The sequence below is a fragment of the Polyergus mexicanus genome, unplaced genomic scaffold, assembly GCF_030449975.1.
Source record: "Polyergus mexicanus isolate NDT 795.1 unplaced genomic scaffold, iyPolMexi1.0 SCAF_17, whole genome shotgun sequence".
Classification (NCBI taxonomy): Eukaryota; Metazoa; Arthropoda; class Insecta; order Hymenoptera; family Formicidae; genus Polyergus; species Polyergus mexicanus.
The window spans coordinates 6,517,089-6,537,539 of record NW_027223337.1 but is presented as its reverse complement, the minus strand read 5'-3'; the positions used below and the strand labels follow the sequence as shown (position 1 = coordinate 6,537,539).

The window sequence follows — 20,451 nt, the reverse complement described above, 5'->3', positions numbered from 1 at the left end:
ATTAAGGGAGAGCGTGAAGAGAAACGTTGGAAATTTTTTTTTATCTAAATCGTGCCCGTTCGTCCGCTCGACGCTCTCGTGGAGACAATTTTTTCGCCGTATTTCACTACCAGACTCTCTCCACGAGAAGAGAACCCTTCTTATGCCGCCACGGAGGCGACCACTTAAAGGGTCATGCATTTATCGCGGGACCCTGTCGCCTCGACCCAAATTGCAGCACCTACATAGATGAACCGCTCTTTTATCGTTCCTATCCGCGCCCATTTTAATCCGCGAGAATTTCGTGTCTGATGTTGAATCTACCGAATAGGCCAGAGACTCGCGACTCGAAATATGTTAAATTTAAATATCTTGCAAAATACGTATATACATAAAATATTTGTCTAAGTGATAAACGCACAGGAACATACTATGCAGTAGAGATTGATGTTTCTAGCGTAACTATGTTCAATCGTGCTATTTTCGGATATTTTTTATGCATTTGACATATTTGTTTTTATCAGCGCATGCTTTTCAAGTATGCATTTTAAACAGGAAAACTGGCAACCGCAAGAATATTGAATACTTTTTGACATTTCCATATATTATATTCGTGCGTTGCTATATCAAATACACAATATTGCGAAAAACAAAGAAAACGTTGGATATGCTTCAATATTTATTCCGCGATTGTAAAAAATAAAATATTTGAGGAAAAACACATGGATGGATATATTATTCCATAAAAAAAAAAAAACATTAAAATAGTTACAACATATAATAATTTTGCGCATACAAACGTGATATATTTGGCACTATTCTCAAGACGTCGTATTATATAGTAAATATCGACGGCATAATAACGATAGCATAATACAATATCTACCATATATTCCAGATTTCACAAACAAACAGTACGTTGCTATTGAATAATTTGAATCGTTTTTCACTCAAATTTTATCAAACTCGTAACAAAGAGAAGCATGATTAATCGTCGCTCGATGCACTAGCTGCGTTCGGGAAGCACGCTTACGCACTAAAAGCGTGGCGCGTTCTATCTTTGTTATTTACTGAAAGTTGAACAAGGACGCAAAGCACGCTCATAGCGCTAAAAGCGTGCTCCCCGAACACACCCAATAAAAAGCAAATTCCAAATAATAATTAATGCCGAAAAAAAAAAGACGATTAATTCTCGAACAGGAAAAATTATTAAGTTCGAATTTTTTTCCATATTCTTTCGTTAATGTGACGTCGAAAAAAATTGTAATCCCAATGATATTATTTCAATCGCAGGCAAACGAGAATCTTAGATCCTAGGTAAAGTACTATGTTAACCACTGGCATCATCTCTGCTGGGTTTCACAAAAACGCTTTTTATCAAGTTAGCACTTTTGTGTCACCGCCATAGCAGAAACTCTTTTCTTAACCACTTTTTATGAAATGCTGATGAAGCAAAATTTCGTTAAAACGATGATAATCGTTATGACCGTGCTACCGGTTGTCAGAACATCCGTAACAAAATGGCTATGCATGTCGCGTTCTCAGGATGCGCCTTAACAATGATGTAATAAGTATTAAAATCTTTTTTTCAAAGAAACGTTTCTCGTTGAAAAAAATATTTAAAAATCTTAACCGCGTTTTCTTAACCGCGTATTTCCTCAAGATTTATTCAGTACATTAAGTCTTGTTTCGAATAAAATATCAACCATTAATTGTATAAGAAAACAAAGCATCGCTATATATATCTGCTTTTATACCTCTGGCAGATCTATTCAAACGAGTATGCATGAAAACTCATCTACCCAGTAATAAGCGCGAATGCATCTCTTAATTTCCTGCAAAAACGCCATCTTTCTCTCTCACTCTATTGATCTCTCCATTCTCGTGTTAAGAAAATATTACAATGAAGATTATTTCGCGCAAGATATGCAAAATTGATGAAAACTAAAACGAGTTTTCCGCGAGATCCTGTGTAATATGGCCATCGATACATCCAGTCCCGGAGGACTTAAATTCCCCTTCACCGGAGATTCGTATCTCTTTGTTTGTAAAGAGCAGAACCCAATAACCGTGAAAGGAGATTAAGCTTAACAAAGTGTCCTTGAGTTTACCAAAGCAACGAGTTAAGTGGAATCCTCAACTCGTTGTCAGGGGTAGCCCAAAACGGGACTTTGTCAAACTCGCGAACTCGTTAACGAGCAAGAGACGCCCGTTGACCGCGGCGACCTCGATTTGCGAACCGAAAGCTCGACGCATTTTTGCAACTCTGAACGCCGAGCTCTTAATCGAGTAAGTTCCGCACCCGAGAGTCAAACTATGAAAATGAGATCTCGTATCGCTGTTATAAAATTCATTAGCTTCTAGAACAAAACTATCCTCTCCTCCTGTTTAAAATGTTCGTTCGCCTAAAAGCAAAATAAAGAGAAAGCCTTATTCGTTATTTCATCTAAAAGAGAAAGAGAGAGAGATTCTGCTCGATAATTTTAACTTTAAAATTGAACATTGCGTTGTTCATTTATTATTTTGTCAAATTATAAATTATTAATGCTCATTTTAAACAATGCTTTTTTTAATCATGATGCAATCATGGAGTTTCACAAATGTACATGGCCGCGAGAGTTTAATGTTTTAGACATCAAAAATTTAATTATCATTCTTTCTCTTTCTCTTTCTTCCCAAAACACTGAAAGACCAACGGTTCCAAAATCATCGTCAAGTATCCTAAAGAGGACAAGGAAGTTGGCGAATCGCGATAAGCTACCACCTGGAAACTTTTTAACAAGCTCAGGATTTCGCACTCTTGCGCGTTGTGTTTTTGACCTCAAAAATCGTCGAGCTCGTCGCTATAAGGCCCCCGAGTGTGTGCCGGACTCTCGTCAACGAGATTACCGTTAAACCGTAACTTCGACGAGGTAGTCTCGAGGAGTTGTTTCGCCCGAAACTCGCTTCTCGTTGAGGGTAACTCCTGTGGGCTCGATCCCGCAACAAGGTTTACCGTTAACCCTAGTAGTTAACCGACGAGCTAAACCGATTGTCGTCGAAATCTTCTTTTCTTTCGTCGCGAGTTTAATATAGTATCGTTATCAGATTCTATTCATTCTCGATATCGTTATTATTCTATACTTTTTCTCTAATAGGGATGCTTTGCAATCTGTCGTTGGCAACATGTAAGCATGTACTTTACTGTCTGAGAAAAAAAAGATAATAAGTTTACTAAGTTTATAATAGTTACATTGTCGTAATCAACGGAATAAGCTATATAAAAAGATTACACAGAATTTGTCATTTTTCTTATATATTTAATCTTCAAAATCATCCGTACACATGATGTCGGATTTTTAGACTTACATACTCCTTTTATCTCAAGTACGTATGTGAGCGAGATATTTATTGTAATAATTAAAATACAATAAAAATTTATTATGTTATAAATATACTCTGCAAGAATAACTCTCCTGTATATTGCGCAAATTTTTTGTTCACAGTAGCATACTCGAGAGGAAAGGCAACCTGTAAAGCGTACGTGCAGACACGGGGCTGGAATGTGAATCGACCCGCTCGCCGTTACTGACCTACACAACGCGACGTTGTACAAACAGAAAGTACGTAATGCCAGTAGCAAAGCAAACACTTCCCTAAGAATGTACAAAATTCGCCAAATTCACTAACACAAAATTCGTATCTGCGAGATAACAGAAAAAGTATACAAGAGCATAGAGTGCTACGAGATCTTAGATTTCGTTTATTCGTGATATCTATTTATAGTTTTATCTAAGTAATATGCAATTGCGTGGGACTCTCGCATTATCGAGTCTAGATTCAATTTTCACCTCATTTTAAAATATATTACTCTACGGAATAATAAAATTTTTATATTTACATAGTTTGATCTAATAAACATGGAATATATAGACAATAGAAGAATATTTCTGAAAATTGGGAGAGGTAGGTTGGGTGCGAATTTTAATCATATTAAAATAACGATAGAAGAGCCAAGCGTAAAATTAATTTTTAAAAAAATTATATAAAATTTTTCATTGATATTTGTGTGAACAGTGGCAATGATAAATCCCAAAGAAAGTTGATGGTTTTATCGTGCATAAAAAATTTTTTTTTTTCTCGGCGAGAGATACATTCGGCAAAAAGCATTGTGCGTCACATATGTGTCGTTACACGAAACACGTGCATGGTTGCATCCACACGCTTTGCATGTGCATCTGCGTCGAGAAAAATCTTTTACTGCGCAAAAGCTCATATGGTCAGAGTTTTAGCATGTAGAGACGGAAAAGAAGAGAGTGAACGTGAGAGCGAAAGTGAGAACGAGAAAGGGAGAGAGAGAGAGAGAGAGAGAGAGAGAGAGAGAGAGAGAGAGAGAGGTGGGACAACTCCAATTTCCATATTATAATTAATTTCTCACTTAGCCGGTGGGCTGCATTAATTATATGTTCCCGGCTGACGCTAGGTTATTCATACATATCTAATTAGTTTGGCCTCGTACAGAGAACTTATAAAGTGCGCCGAGCTTTTCTCATATAAACTTCCAACGACCAGTCGACATACGACATTCCATAATTCGTCGGTGCTGCTTCCATTCTGACTAATTATTTTATGAACTTTAGTAAAGAACTCTAAAATGCTTTCTCGAATTGAAAGAGCTCAGTTAAATATGCGCTTTGCACGTGAACAAACGACAACTTGAACCAATACTTAATATTTGCAAAAATATCATGGAAAAAAAATTTTCGCTACCATAGCTAATCACAATTTGGAAAATAAATTTATAAATTGCAGCAAAATTGGTTTGCTGTTGCACCTAATAAATAGATGTTATAGCTAAGATATTCGCTGTCCATATATTACGACTGAAATTTAGTTGCCACGCGCAGTTTTTAGCTATGGCAGCTAATATTTTTTTCCGTCTACTAAATGGACACAATCAAAATAATAACCAGATTGTGTTCTTTTTTCGTTCGGGCAAAATACGCTCGAAGATATAAAACGGCAGATACAAGTCAAAGAGGATAACGAAACAGGTTATAAAAGCTCGCTTGATAATATCGATAAAAAAAAGCAAAAGAAAAAAATCCGTAAAAATTCATAGGACTCAAAGCAAATTGATAGCTGCTTCTAGAGAACGCGCAGTATAAAGCAAAAGACGGAAAGTTATCCCATCCCCTTCCTCCCTTCCTCCACTTCATAGAGGTTGTCACTCGTATATCAACGAGATCATCAAACTTCTCGATAAAACTCTGCAAGAGTATAGCGTAGAAATTTTAAAGTGGACCGGGTCTCTCGTTGCACGATCTTCCTGCAACTTTCGCCATCGAATCTTTCGCTGCGAATCGATCGGTAATTGCGATTTCAATATGTTTCGAGGAACTTGATTGTCGAAGTTAGCGCGCGAATCGACTCTTTCTCTCTCTCTCTCTCTCTCTCGACCCTTTTTATTCCTTTTTGCCCCGCTTCTTCTTCATCGGCTTTGAACGTTAATCTTGATATCCGTTCCGCCGGTAAACAGTACGCGAATAAATTCGGGAAAAAGTTGTATGCACGCGCGCCCGCGGCAATTTGCGCGAGTAGTTTGCTCTCGCCATTTCGCCATCGCACAAACGACTTCTCGCGACGACCGATTTGCACAACACGACCGGCGAAAGAAAGGAGCATTCTCGTACGTTCCTCTGGCCATTTTAACAAATTGTTTCTCCGGCGCATTCTCCATGACCCGCTCTACACATGTGTGTATATATCTGTGCGTAAGTATGGGGAGAAATATATTATATTCGTTTACTACATCGAACGAAGCCGGAAATGTTTGAATTTCTCCGCAATTGCTTGAATTCGCGAATCCATCCGCTCTAATATTTGCTCGAATATTAAATTGTATTTTTTTAACGTGCATATTGAGGTAAGTCGGAGTTGTAACTAGACTAGTTGGCACCACACGGATGCTTGTATTTGTCAATACCCACTCGACCATTACTCACTCCAGATAAAGTAGCTCGAAACTCGGCTAAACTACTAAGTATACATGTATCCTAAATAATTTACACAACACCGATCCCGTTGACACAAGTCAAACAATAAATTACTTAGTTAACATACACCAAGCAAATTTGACATTTATTCTCGTTACGAGCTTACGAGTTAAACAATAATCATGCAGAATACTTATGTACTCACTTGGATGGTCAGGTTCGTCGCTATTCGCATCTTCGTCGAAAGAAGTAATCCCTTTCGACTGTGCACTTGCGAGCGTCGATATTTTGATGCACGTCACCACTATCAATATCCGCAACATACTGACGAACGTCTTTTTAGCGATTTCACCCTCGAATCATTCTAATGCGATTCGCGTCTCGTTCGACTCTCAGGCGATATCCTGTCAACAAACAATTAATTTTTGTTAAAAAAAGAAAAAAATATATAAAGTAAAATATATAAAATCTACTTTAAAAACATTTTCCTTTCGTACCTTCGTATATATCAAAATTCATTTTTCTAATTCATTTATATATTTCATTTGTATAATGAAGAAATTTTTAATTTCCTTCTCTCTCTCTCTCTCTCCTCTTAGAAAGTAATAAAAAAATTACTACAACAAGAAGGAACTAGATTTTATAGACGTTAAACATTTTTTTCATATTATCTTTTACTTCTTATTGTTAGAATACAAAACATATGACTTATATCGTGTTGTTCCTTTACAGTTCAAGAAAGATAGATTTTATGAGAGTGAAAACTATGAAAACTACGCTCTTTTGGATAGATGATATTTTACTCGGATCGTTTTTAGTAAAATTTTGCGATACCGTTGACATGTGTAACTGACATTTAGCAGCAATAGTCACGTTTGACACGTGTCACGCGCGACGCGTTTATTGTTAATTTTGCCGCCGCGTTCGATGCGTACACACAACGGTATCGGATGAACAGCGATCGACTTATCAGAATGAATTGAAAGCCAAAGTCAGATCGATCACTCCAAATAACATAACACGCATTAAAAACACTGCCTTTTTAAAATATTCGCGCAATCAACGGAAAGTTTTAATGAATTGTTCAAGATTGCTACAAATATGATTCAAAAAAATTCATGTATTTCATCTTCCGGTGACAAATTATTTTCTCTGTCTAATCTTCTTTCCTTTTACCAAAATTCATGAGAATTCTAACAAATTTACTTTACAATTACATTTATCTATATATCGTCATTAAAAAAAAAAAAAAAAAGTTTACATACGTAGAAACCTGAGATGGACTATATGAGATAGATATATCGTTGCGTGGTATCAACGTTTTGCATCAACAAAATATTTGTTCACAAATTTAATTTCTTTTTCCGATGCGTTCTTGATAAGTTTGAAGGTATCATATAATTTTAAAAAATCGAAAAGGTTAATTTACCCGTAACAAAAAATACCCATGTATTTCGGTCAAACTGTTCCACATTTGTGTATCAAACTTTTTCCTAATTTTTGTTAGCTATCAAACTTCTCTTCGTTGCTTTCGAAGAATCGTTTCAACGATAGTTCAACGAGAAGAGACATTCCGTTTTTCACACTCCGCTTATTCTTTCCGATATTACGATCGTGAAAAAGACACGTCATTGCAAAAGGCGGAACAATAATGGGATTTCCATGGAATTTCGAAAAAAATGCAAAGCTGACAGATGTGTGCGCGATCGATCGCAAGATATCAACCGATTATAATCGCAAATAGTTCGCATTATGCTATGCATTTTTCTTAATGATAGATTCTCCGTGCATCGTTTTAACAAGGATCGCGAATGCGAAAGTAATGATGGCGCGCAGAAAGAAAAATGCTTTGGGAGTCTTTCGAAGCTCTATACGCTCCTACCGTGAAACTCGTGGGAAATCTACGAAACGTAGCAGGTGGATAGTATCCTTTGTACGGCGACAATGCTAGCTTATTCGCGTGGAGCCTCGCAGACCAGTTTGCCGAGGCAACATTTCGCCGTTCCGATTATGACGTCATTATTATTCCACAGCTCCTCCTCTCTATCATTATTCATGAATTATTCTGTGTATTGAAATTAATCAGATATTACCATAATCGAAACTTATGTGTGATTTCCCCACGTTTGGAAACATTTTATTTCATGAAATAAAAATTCGTAACACAAATTTGTAAGGTAATAAATTCAGGACACAGTTAATTGGTTTACATAGAGAGACAGACGTACAGCAATAAATCAAATATTGCCATTTCCATCTGGTGTAAATACTTCCTAATATTAAAAGATTAATACATTTCATAAAATAACAATCAGTTAAATAAATTTGCAAACTGACAAATAGATGACACATTTATTGTATGCTAGAAATAGACGTATACGACGAGAGAAATCAAATATATTTTCACTTGCATATGTAGTTTGTGTAACATAAATATTACTTGACATAAACAAGATTTATTTCATGAAATAAAAATTTATAAAATACATTGTCGCAGGAAGAGATTCACGACACGTTTATTGAATTCTAGAAAGAGATGTAACATATGTAGCGATCTATAGGGGGTATAAATGACGATATAATTCCGTAAAAGATTTAATCGCACAAAATTAAAATTCAAGCGAGCTTGTATTAAAAAACAAAAGATATAAAATAATATTATGATAAATATGAATACTAACAATATTAATGTTTAAGAATAATCCTTATAATATTTAGACACAAAATAGTAGCCTCGTTCTTGTATTCGCACAATCATGTTTGATTTTAAAAGATTATAAAATTCTCATTATATTTTTTTAATCCAATGCCATAATTATATAATTTTTAACGTAATTTAACTAAATGTCTCTGTCATTGATCACACTAACAATAAACATTTTGCAATATATTATGACTTGCTAAAAAAAAAAAAAATAAATAAATAAATAAATAAATAAAAAAAAATAAAATAAACGTCGAGCTACGATCCATCCGTTGTAAATGCAGCAATATTATTGATAAAAAAAATTCGCGGGTCGCGTAGTCCAATGTGAATAAACAAAGTCGCAAAAATTCGGTGCCAACACACACGTATCATTCATCTGGATCTAGATATGTAACAGTTGCGGCGTTTGTACATAACGAAATGTGCACAAAAAATTTGTTACCCTAGATCCTTTTACATCCTCCTATGTGAATGTGAGGCATGTAAATATAATAATAAGAATATGCATAATGTTGCGAATATGCAGAAAAAGCACCGTCTTTAATTTTAAAGATAGATTTTTTTCAGCCACATTTAATAATCTCATTGTTAAAAATATAACAATAAAGATTAAAACGATATATATTTGGATGTGTATAGAGAGATGCGCAACTGATCTTATTTTCTTATTACTTATATCTACATATTAATCTCGAAGCAGTTAATTTACAAATTCGCAAAAATCGAAAACAAGAACGCAAATGTTAATAATGAATCGATTCAAAAGAGCTTTCGTGAGAATCAAATAATTGAAAATTGACCGGATAGAGATGAAGAGACGAGAAAAATAAAAATAAAAAAAAACGTGATTGAATTTTATACGGTCGGTTTAATCGAAGGGCCGTCAGTTGCCAGATTTAATCGAGAATTCTTTCCCGTCGACTCGCTATCCTCGATCCTTATCCACACTTTCCCCACTTTTTGCTCCCTCATTGTCCAAAGAGTGGATCGCGCTACTAGGACTTCCGATCATTCCCGGTGAACTGTAAAGCGACCAGAGCGTACTGCACCCCTCGAGGGCAGGACACGAGATCGATGTTTTAGCGAGCAAACTGCGTCGCTTTGTCCTTGCGACGAGTTTTGCGAGCGTAATGATTTTACGAGAAGAATACGAAGAAGATAACATAGACTAATAAGGAATGGCATAGATAACGAGATTTACATCCTTCATTATTAACGAGAAATGTAAACGCTTTCGATTACGACAATTATATGATATATGTATAAATATTATATATAATAAGATTTTAGCATAGTTACACCAATGACAATTTTTTCTTGATTATGGATGAGATACAGTGAAATAAAATTTATTATTCAAAAAAAGAATTATTATTCTCAATAATAGTTTCCAATAAAATGCAATAATTTTCCACATACAGCTTTTCCAATGTTATCAGCACTATTATTTCTTTCGATAATTACGTTGGTTATCGAAACACCACCATTGGCTTTACGCATTATTTGCTCGATTAACTTTCGCGTCTATAACTCGCGAAATTTCGATGTGATATTTTTAATATGAAAGTTTATTTCGCTTTTCGAGATAAAGCGAGCCTCGGGTAATAATTGAAATTCCTTTCATCTCGAACCGACTTTCGATGCTTTATCTCTCATATTTTTACGCCTCGAGCAAAATGAACTCTGCTTCCGGTCGGAGAGGCGGAAAATACGACAGCAAGCATTGCCGTCCAAAGTAAATGTATGAATCGATGACTGGAAGAGTGTGTTTGCTTCGTCCCGATGGTTTCTACGAGACCAATAGAGCAACGAACTGGTAAAAGGTATCGATGTTAGACTCTTGAAAACAATTCTTTTCGAGACTACTTTTCTCTATAATATTATTTCTCAAAATGATTTCTCAGTGAAATTGATATTAATACAATAATAATAAAAATAATATTTTTTTTATCATATAATATAATGATTATAATTTAATAATTATAATAATTATAATTTTCCGTCTTATAATTTTGTATAAATAACATTTTTCAAATAATTTTTATTTAATTAAATGTATTAAGGTACCTTTTTAAGACCATTTTTCTCTTAAGAACATTCTTTTATTTCTGAAATTCACCGAGTTTTTATCTACAAGCATTTCTAATAAATTTTATTTTCCACATACAATTGTCTCCTTTATCTTATATTAAAAAACGTTAAGCTTTCTCTTATAACGATCTCAACGGTCTAAACTTTTAACAAAGGATATATTAATTAACGGAGGATATATTAATAAATTGAGACAAGATTCTTCGTTAAGACGAAATCTCATAATGTTCCAGTTAGACAAAGAAACGGCGGATATTTGATCTCTAACGATCGGATATTGGCGTGAATCGAAACGAGCACGCAAACCTTCTGCCGACATCACGTACATGTATATATATATATATATATAAGCACTTTTTGTTCTTATCGTCCATTCTCTCTCTTCATCTCTATCGAAGTGCGCACTCGAAGCGAATACCGGAAAGTGGTTACGGACCATGTTGGTACGGCCAGCTACGGAAAGGAGAGTTATCCCACCAACGTGTTCACATCGTGCTACAACCACTACGTGACAAGAGATTCATTTCGAGAAAAAGGGTGCACGTCGCAAGACAATGACCGTTTTACGAAAATCGTGATTCTTGTGATGAGACAATATTTTTGTTGTATCTAAAACTATCAAAGAAGAAAATCGAACAAATTCTTTTTGCCTAGAGAAAAAAAAACTGTTAAAGAAATCCAAAACTCTCGTTAGAGTTCGATTTTCTCTAAAATGAAGCAAAAACGAGCAAACCTCTAAAAGACTTTTTGTCTTGTTAGTTTTTCGGTCCCCTACACGCTCTTCAAGTTTTGCCATTTAAATTGGAGACACCCTGTATAATGTCATTATACGTATAACACATATTAATATCCATCTTTCTATCTCTCTAAATTATGGCGATAATTATGTTAGCTTTGAAATATAGATTTAAAAATTCAAGAAATAGTCTTGATATCTTCAGCAACGAGATATAAAATATTGTAGAATAGCGCTATCACCCATTTAATTATTTCCCACCTACGAATAAAATGATACTCTCTCTCTGATGATTTATTTTATCATTAAACTCACCGAAGAAGATAACTATTATTTCTTCACATGTAACACCTATAAAATGTGCCACTTACAGAAGCTCGAGTTGGCTGGAAAGGGGCTCGAAAGTTCCCGGCTAATATCATGACGTCGAATTAGCGCGAAGAATAATGGAGCCTGGAGTAAACTGGGAGAATGACTACCTTAGGAAGTTCCGATAGACGAGATATCGAGGAGCCCCGGAGTCGCTTCTGGGCTTTTCGCAGAGCTCTTAAATAGCCATTAACCGAGCTCGGGCTCGAAAGGGTGACCGTGAAGACCGGAGGAAAATTTCGCGAGACTAGCAACTGACAGACATCAAAGATGAACGTGTTTGGCGACAGTGAACGAATGCAATCGACGGACTATGTTAAGTGGCAAATTAACGCATTTAAAACGACTATGATTTCCACGGAACGGAATAAGAGCAATCCTCATTCTTTCCATTCCGGCGAATCGATTTTATTATTTTATCAGTTATTTGATCCTCCTCTTGTAATTCCCTACTGAAACCGACATACGCGAGGTTGACGAAGCAACAAAAAGCGAACAGTTTACCGCTATCTGTTTATAGATGTGAATCTAGAGATGAATCATTTACAACATTAAAACCATCACGAGAGAAGTAACGCAAATAATATCAATGAAATATTGTATAATTAATTATCATGTTACGTGTTAATATTGCCACGTTACACGTAATAGCTTTAATATTATTCCTATCCATTTCAATTTATCTATAAATTATATTTTTTCTCCAATGCGTGTGTTACATTTAGATTATAAATACTCATTTATCTCATATTTAAATTACACTAATGAAAAATACGTATTAAAAAAATATAAACAATATTTGTCCATGTTTGGAGCTATCTAGCAATTTAGCAAAAACCTCTGTAAACAGAAGACATTGCAACAACAAGCACGACGTTTTCGACATCTCGGAGTAGCGCGAGAATAGAGATCTAACAAGTTTTCGCGAAACACGAATAGACGACAGGCGAGCTCGTTCACGAAACTGAAGCAACGAATTTGTCGAGAGCTCGCTCGCAAACGAAACACGCTCTCGGAATTTTAGGTCAATCGCTCGCAACTTCTTCCTCGAACAAACGTGCTAGCCCCTCTTACGAAGAATACGTTGTTCCCCGTTTGTCCCCCAAAATGTGTCTCCACAAGAGATTCTAGTTTATGGCGCGCCGACCACTTAATTTGCCTTAAGTGCGCGGTACACTAAAGAAAACGCACCATCTCTTTCCTTGTTTTGTTTTTTTTCCGCTATATCGTACCGCACATTGTACCGCGGAAGTTTCGAACAGGCAGTTAGCTTATACTTTCGTTAATAATGTTTTGCAAGTTCACGAGCAGAAAAAAACTTTCTCTCTACCTTAGAGCATTGCTCCGACAACCGAGAAGTTGCATCTCAATGTTTGGCTGTTGTCTGTTCAAATGTCTGAATGAATAAAAAGAATTAAATGAAAGAAAAGTTAAAACTTTACGATACCATCTGCGGGAAACAGTCAATGTTTATTGTTGCGAAATGTCACATCAGTAATACTACTAATGAGCGTAAATTAATTATTTGAGAAAAACATTAATTTCTCTACTTTGATGAATTACCGTATAATTGTTATTCGAAAAAGAAAATCATTCTTAAATTATATTAAAAAGAATCAAATATATGTGTCCTATTAACAATGAAAAAATTAATTGTTGATTAAAATGATTTATATTTTTATCCATGATCCTATCTCGTATGATTTATGGATCGACGTGTAAGTCATCGAGTATGATTAATTGTACAAATTGAACAAAGCGTACGTACCACTATAGATAATAAAATTTGTGACATGTAAAGACAGAGAAAAAATTTGATTAAATTACTCGACGTTATATAAGTTAACTTACATATTATAAAAAAATAATAAATAAAAATCTACTAACAAATTTTAGTGAATTTTAAATCTAGTAACTATCAATATATTACATCAATCGAAAACGATCAATCAAAAAACTAACAAGCCGAAAAACTATTCATTCTATTTGAGTGAACCAGCTACCATATTTCGCAGCAATCACTCAGAGACAGGAGAAGTTGGATAACAATCGAAGCGTAGCGCGTTCATCTTTATGACTGTTAACATTTTACCTGAATTCGGAACAAGAAATGCTTTTGCTGCTCGCCGTTGACGCATTCTCTGTCAATATCATTTCGACGAGGGCTTATTGGCGCTGGCAATACGCTATGTGTTTGATTTTCTGTGGCGGCTGTTATTTAACTTTCGTAATATTGCAACCGAGAACACACTGGATGCACAATGTCCAATATATTTACGAGTAAAGTTTAGCGTTTTTTTCCCGAGCCACATTTATTTTCTTGTAATATATACATCACAACTTTATTCAATGACAAAAAAAGCCTGTGCTAGGTATTGCGTTAAATTTTATTATTACTGAAATGTTTGCAAATTGGACAATAAACGAAAAATATGCCAATAAAAATCAATAATTTGTCATGACATATCTAAACATGGTTGTTGAACGGAACATCTTACAGTTCGAAACCAATGTCAATACGATCGATTAAATCTTGAATCGAATATCGACAGGATGTAGGTTTATCATCGCGTCACTTATTCATAACTTAAGTAACATACTGGCAACTGCCCCTTGGCTAAACTGCTCACCTAAACCGCTATAGAATGAACTCTCGCATCAATACAATGTTAATATGACAAGCATCATTGTTTATTAATAATTATTTCAAAATTCGGGAAAATATTTATTATTTTATCAATTCTTAAAATGACAAAATAGAGCAAAATATAAATCAAGAATATGTAAAACAAGTAAATGCAAAACAGATTTAAATAAAAATAATGTAATAGCATATTATATCTAAATTTTGCTCCGTTACGAAAAGCAACGCTATTATTTTTTTTTTTTTTTTAGAATCAGTAATAAATAATTTTTTTCTGTGTGGGCGTGTGTAAAATATACAAATTATTCAATTTTAAAATGTATAAAATATTATACATTTTATAATGATTTAAAGCAAGCAATTTAATAACATATATAATTATACATTATAAAATATATAAGAATTACCAATCTTTTGCATTAGAATTAAAAAAACTCGAGAAAAAAATATAAGGCAGGGAAAACGCAAAAACCATATATAAAAGCGATATAATAAATCTGATAGATAAATACGATTAAACTTGCAAGAGGCACACCTCTGGATAATTTCCTTCTTTTCATCAAAGAGTTTCACACACGCACACACGTATTCGCCAAACGACTATTACAAGATTTGCATCACGAGCAGCATCACAAAGATAAACGGAATTAGGATCGTTACCTGGGCTGTCAATCCCTTAACACTCGATCAAAACACACTGCCAGTTGCAGCTCGCACACACGTTATTACACGCATCACGGCATCGACGCGACAGATCGTCCCGGCACCAACGCCACCCCCGCCGTCGTCGTCGTCTTGGAATGACGTCGCGAACACGTGGTGTCACGGGCTGTCATCGACGGTAGCAACGATCCGCAACCCTCCCGCCAACACACTATTCACTCGATCCCGGAAATCATCTCCTCGTCGCATCGCCCTCGAACGTGTATCGCATCGTCACGCGTTATTTATTCTTATCGATTGAAAGCGCCGATAATCACGCACGATTGTACTCCTTGCTATCGTTGGTTTTCTGTCATAAATTGGAAGCACCGCGTATGTCACTCGACGAACAAACACTATACCAACGAAAGAATCAAGAACCAAGAAAGATCGACACACGAAGTCACGATGAAGCAAAAACTCGCGCGATTGTTTCGCATTCGAACAAGATTTCTAACACGCGTTACGCTTTTGATCGGTAACTACTCGAGAAAATTCGCGACAGATATCGCGGATTCGATCCTCCCGCGCGATGTGAGCGATGCGCGCGCGTCGAGCTCCGCGATGTCACTGGATGCTGCCAGCGAACTTTCGCGCACGGACAAGCGTTCGCCGACCTATCCCCTTCCCCCTCGCCACTATTTCTCTTCCGCTCGCTATCCATCCCCACATCCAAGCTTACTCCCCGTATGCCGACACCCGTGCTTCGCGCAAGCTCGATAATCTTCGTGCAAGCTCGTGAGCTTCAATCGAGATACGGGGGTGAGACGGTGAGAGTGCTACGGGGATAGTAGAATAATCAGGAGGCAGTTTAGGAAAGAGGGAAATGTGTTTTCATTCGGCATACTCTCGTACAAACATAGAACGACAATAGAATGGTGAATAAATAGTATTTATATATGTATCTGAATTGATACGCTTATCTTCTTAGATTTATCTTAACATTACACAGACACACACACACACACACACACACACACACACACATTTAATATAAAAATAATTATTAACTAATTATAAATACACTGTTTTAATTTAATTATATTATTACATAAATACAAGGTAGAGTACATTTATAGCGATTCACGGAATTGACAAATGTTTCGAAAAAATTAAGAAAAATTATCTAGAATGAAATATGAATGTGTGTATTATCATAATTAATTAAAAAATTAAATTTATTAGACCTAGATTTTTGATAGAGTTGAAGTTATGGTAGATAAGAAACACGATGCGCGATAACTTCTTCGTCTCTGGCTAAAGCAATTACGTGACAGTAATTAAGATCACTCGGCAGATTTAAAAGTTACATTTATGTAAGTGATAAATATTACACAATAAAAAAAAAATACTCGCTTCATTTTTCATATATATTATATAATTTTCTTTTCTTTTAGTGAGTTAATATTTTTAAATTATTTATTGTTATTAATGGTTGAAATATAAAATTGCCTTAACAATCTTCTCGTGTGAAAGGTAATGTTTAAAAATCACACAAAAGTTTGTTTTATAAGTATTGCTGTAATTCGAAAATTTATCGATAATATAAAATAATTTGATTCGCATACAATTTCAATGCTTGAAGTGCGTGAAACGATGCTATCTGATTCAATGTCTGTATTAATGAGGGTCAAAAATGACATCGACTTCGATAAAAATGTTACAGGAATATAAGCGGATTTCAGTCAATACGTCAAAACGGCCAGCATTTCGATAAACACGTGAATTCACAGTCGTTTCAAAACGGTTTATATATCTTTCAGCAACAGCGCGTGATGCATTCATCGTAATCGCTACGGGATTATCATAAACGAGCACATTAAGCGTAGAGAGAATACTAAAGCCCTCAAAATGGATTTCGCTTTTGAAATGTTCAAATAAATACGACTAAATAATGATCGATAGCCAAAAGCACTAATCCAAATGCATTTGCCATTGTGAATATCGTTATTGTTTCAATTTGTAGTCATGAAATTTAATAAAAGCATTGCAAGAACACTAAGTATATATCTTTTTTCCATGGAACACATATGTCTCATTGGTAATGAAAGAATCAAAATTTATAATTTGCCTATTAAATTCTCTTTCCTTTTCTCTCTCTCTCTCTCTCTCTCTCTCTCTCTCTCTCTCTCTCTCTCTCTAATAAATTTGTACAAATAAATAAAACAGAAATTTTTTTAGAAAACAAATTTATCATTTATTTGTTAGATAGTCTGAAAATCTCGAGCGAAGCAAATGAAATATTTCATCTTGACCCACTTTGTAAACAGCGTGCATCGCAGGCGTGACGAAAAACTTTCTTATCTCTCTGACGAGCTAATTTGTGTTATAATCACTCCTCTGGTTTCCGAATCGCTTGAAACGTACAGCAAACTTCGAGAGGACGCTAACGAGCAAGTTCGTCATTCGTAATTAGCGCTTTCCAAAACTTGGTAGGACTTATTGTTAATCGACTGTATGCGCGATTACGGGAAAACGCGAATAGGCATGAAAGCCCAAAAGGGAATCGCCTTGTCCAGATGCGAGTATAAAGTAGCTCTAGTTAAATTCACGCAAGTAGGAAGCTAATTACTCGTATTAATCGACCGGTTGTTATATAGATGCAATTCGTTGAATGAAACTGTTGCAGTTTGCCCGGATCTAATCGCGATCGCATATACAACAATTCGTCGGTGAAAAGCACCTTTATACACGCGAATCGAACCCGCGTCGCATTGGAATGCACGCTCGCTGATATTTTCTGTCATTTGCCATTAAGTCGAGGCAATATTTCTCTCTCTCTCTCTCTCTCTCGAGGAAACTTAAATATGATTTTGTGAGAGTCGAGTCGAAAGATATGGAAACGATGTTATTTTTTCTCACGGTGCAAATAAAACTGGCATGTATTGCGATATAAATTGCATTACGGCGGCATATTGTGATCGAAGTACAACACTACGACAAGCTCAATTAATAATTGCTATGTGTATTAGCCGCAATTATTTTACAATGTTTCTTCGTCTTACACAATGCATTTTTCAAAAAAATGCGATTATATTTTTCATTCATCATTTTATTAAACGATGTTATATAGTTTTAAAATTTCCACGAGTTATATATAAATCAGTTTCCCTAGCCGTCTCTATCTGTTTATCTATCTATCTGCCCTTTCAATAAAGCTCATATACAACATCCCGCTGTCACATCCAAGCGTCATCGCTGTGGTCAATTCAGTAAACGGGAATGATTGCCAATTCGATATATATGCGAGCTTGACATCTCTGATCAAGACGACACCGAAAATGCAGTTGGGCACGCGCATGCCAGCTCGATGCATTCGAAATACGCGAACGCGGACGCAAATGCGAAAACATATCCACAATCTGGATGTTATCTCACCGAACGAACGTGATAGGAAATCATAAACATGACGTAGATAGAGAAAACATATACGACGTGCACATTCTTGAATGTCGAGGTATAGGATATTGGAATATATTATTTGAAATGTATCACTTATATTAAACACATTTTTATTTTATTTCATATTTTTATAAAATCATAATTACAGTTAAAATCACAAATAATATTTGACAATTGTTAATAATATTAAACAATTGTTTAGAATTACGTTTTTCTAATTTATTTCTATTATACGCTGAAGATGATACAAAGAAATAACTGAAACGTTCGTAACTATTTTCTGTACGATAAATGTCGAGATTTGAATAAAATAGGCGATTTGACATTCGCGCTGTAATTATGATTTTTTTTTTTTTTTTAGTTTAAAAAAGAGTCTGTACTTCTTGATTTTTATATAATAAAATAATTCTATAGAAGAGAAATAATTATTTATAAACTTTAAAAATATTACAATATTTGAAAAATTTTTAAATTTTTAGTTATTTTCGTCATATTGTTATCTTTGTATCTCAATCATATCAACATCGTATCTTGCATCAGTTTATCTGTAACATATTTCGATATATTATACAATAGAAATAATTGCGGCAACAGCGAATCTTCGCGATATTCACATTTTGATGCTGTGACTTCGCATGATCGCGAATGACGGTGGCTTTCTGATTACCGAAGGTAAACGTACGTCATTAATTCTATTTTAGGCAGCTTGCATTTCTACTTGCATATGTAAGTATACGTATGTATGAATGCTCGCGTATGTGCAAACGAAGTAAATTCATACGTTCCGCTATGCCACATTATTAAGACACGCGGAAGATAGAGCCCTTTAACACGCGCGTTTCTAGAATGTTCACCCGTAATCCTTCCTTTATAAGCTTAAATAAAACATTCAAACATTAAATTATTGCATCGCGCTATGTGCTTGAGAAACCTAAGGAATTTTCGCGTTTCGGAATTTCTGACGAAGTTGAAGTCGGTCAACACTCCTGGTTGTATTCGAATTGTAAAACTCGAATATTCAACAAATGAAAATGAGTTACGTGTATATAATCAATTCAAATGCATTGTTGTATAAAAATATTTCGAAATTGATTTTTATTAGAGAATTAAAAAAAGAGAGATTATTAAAAATAATATAAATATTTTATAATTTTATTGTTTTATTTTTAATAATATCAATTGTATTGTATTGTTTTGAATGCTGATTTATGAGGTATCATACATATATATCGCGTATATTGTAAATATACTTTTTCTAGATTGCATAAATATATTTTTCTAGATCGCGTGACAGATAGCATAAATATAATAATTTTGATAAATTTTAATCATAATAAATTTTGATCTGTCAAATATGTTTTTCTATAGTTAGGGGAGAGATTTTTAGATTCTAGTTAAATAATTTTTAGAAAAAACTAATATCTTCCTATTTATTGACGTGAACATTTTTGATTCGCATCAACTGATAGATGGGTCGATTGCGTAAGTCATCGTGCGTAAGAAGATCGTATCTCAAGCCAAAATCTCTCCACGTTTCAAATTTTCTGATTGAAATCTGGAATCGGTTAAAAGAATCTCTCTGGGATACATCGATTTCTGATCGCAATCCTTGAAAGCAGCGATCTCCTCTACCCATCCGATTCGGACGGCCAAATTATATTCAGATAATTTGACTCCCTCCAAATCTCACGTGCGGTCGCGTACGAGAAGATCCTGACGCGCGCACACCTAGGACGTCCTAGGACCCGAAGAAAACGATCTTACCGAAGGATTTTACTTCGGCACCATCGACTTCGCAAGCACTCCCGAAGTCCTCGCGGTAGAAGGCGATCGGAATCCTGAATCC

At 35.1% G+C, this 20,451-nt stretch overlaps 1 protein-coding gene across 4 annotated transcripts in view; it reads right to left on the bottom strand.

Moving 5' to 3' along the window:
* LOC138940677 (nephrin) overlaps positions 1 to 20,451 on the bottom strand; it is a 224,172-nt gene that overhangs the window by 180,331 nt on the left and 23,390 nt on the right. For 2 of the 4 annotated variants that reach the window (XM_070309787.1, XM_070309784.1), the window contains exons 1-2: positions 15,162 to 15,719; positions 6,160 to 6,358 (exon numbers count right to left, since the gene is read on the bottom strand). In XM_070309787.1, the coding sequence (XP_070165888.1) occupies positions 6,160 to 6,277 (118 nt within the window). In that variant the 5' untranslated portion in view covers positions 6,278 to 6,358; positions 15,162 to 15,719. Of the gene's footprint in view, positions 1 to 6,159; positions 6,359 to 15,036; positions 15,110 to 15,161; positions 15,720 to 20,451 lie in introns of those variants that run through there. The other 2 variants (XM_070309786.1, XM_070309785.1) reach the window with 2 other exon arrangements.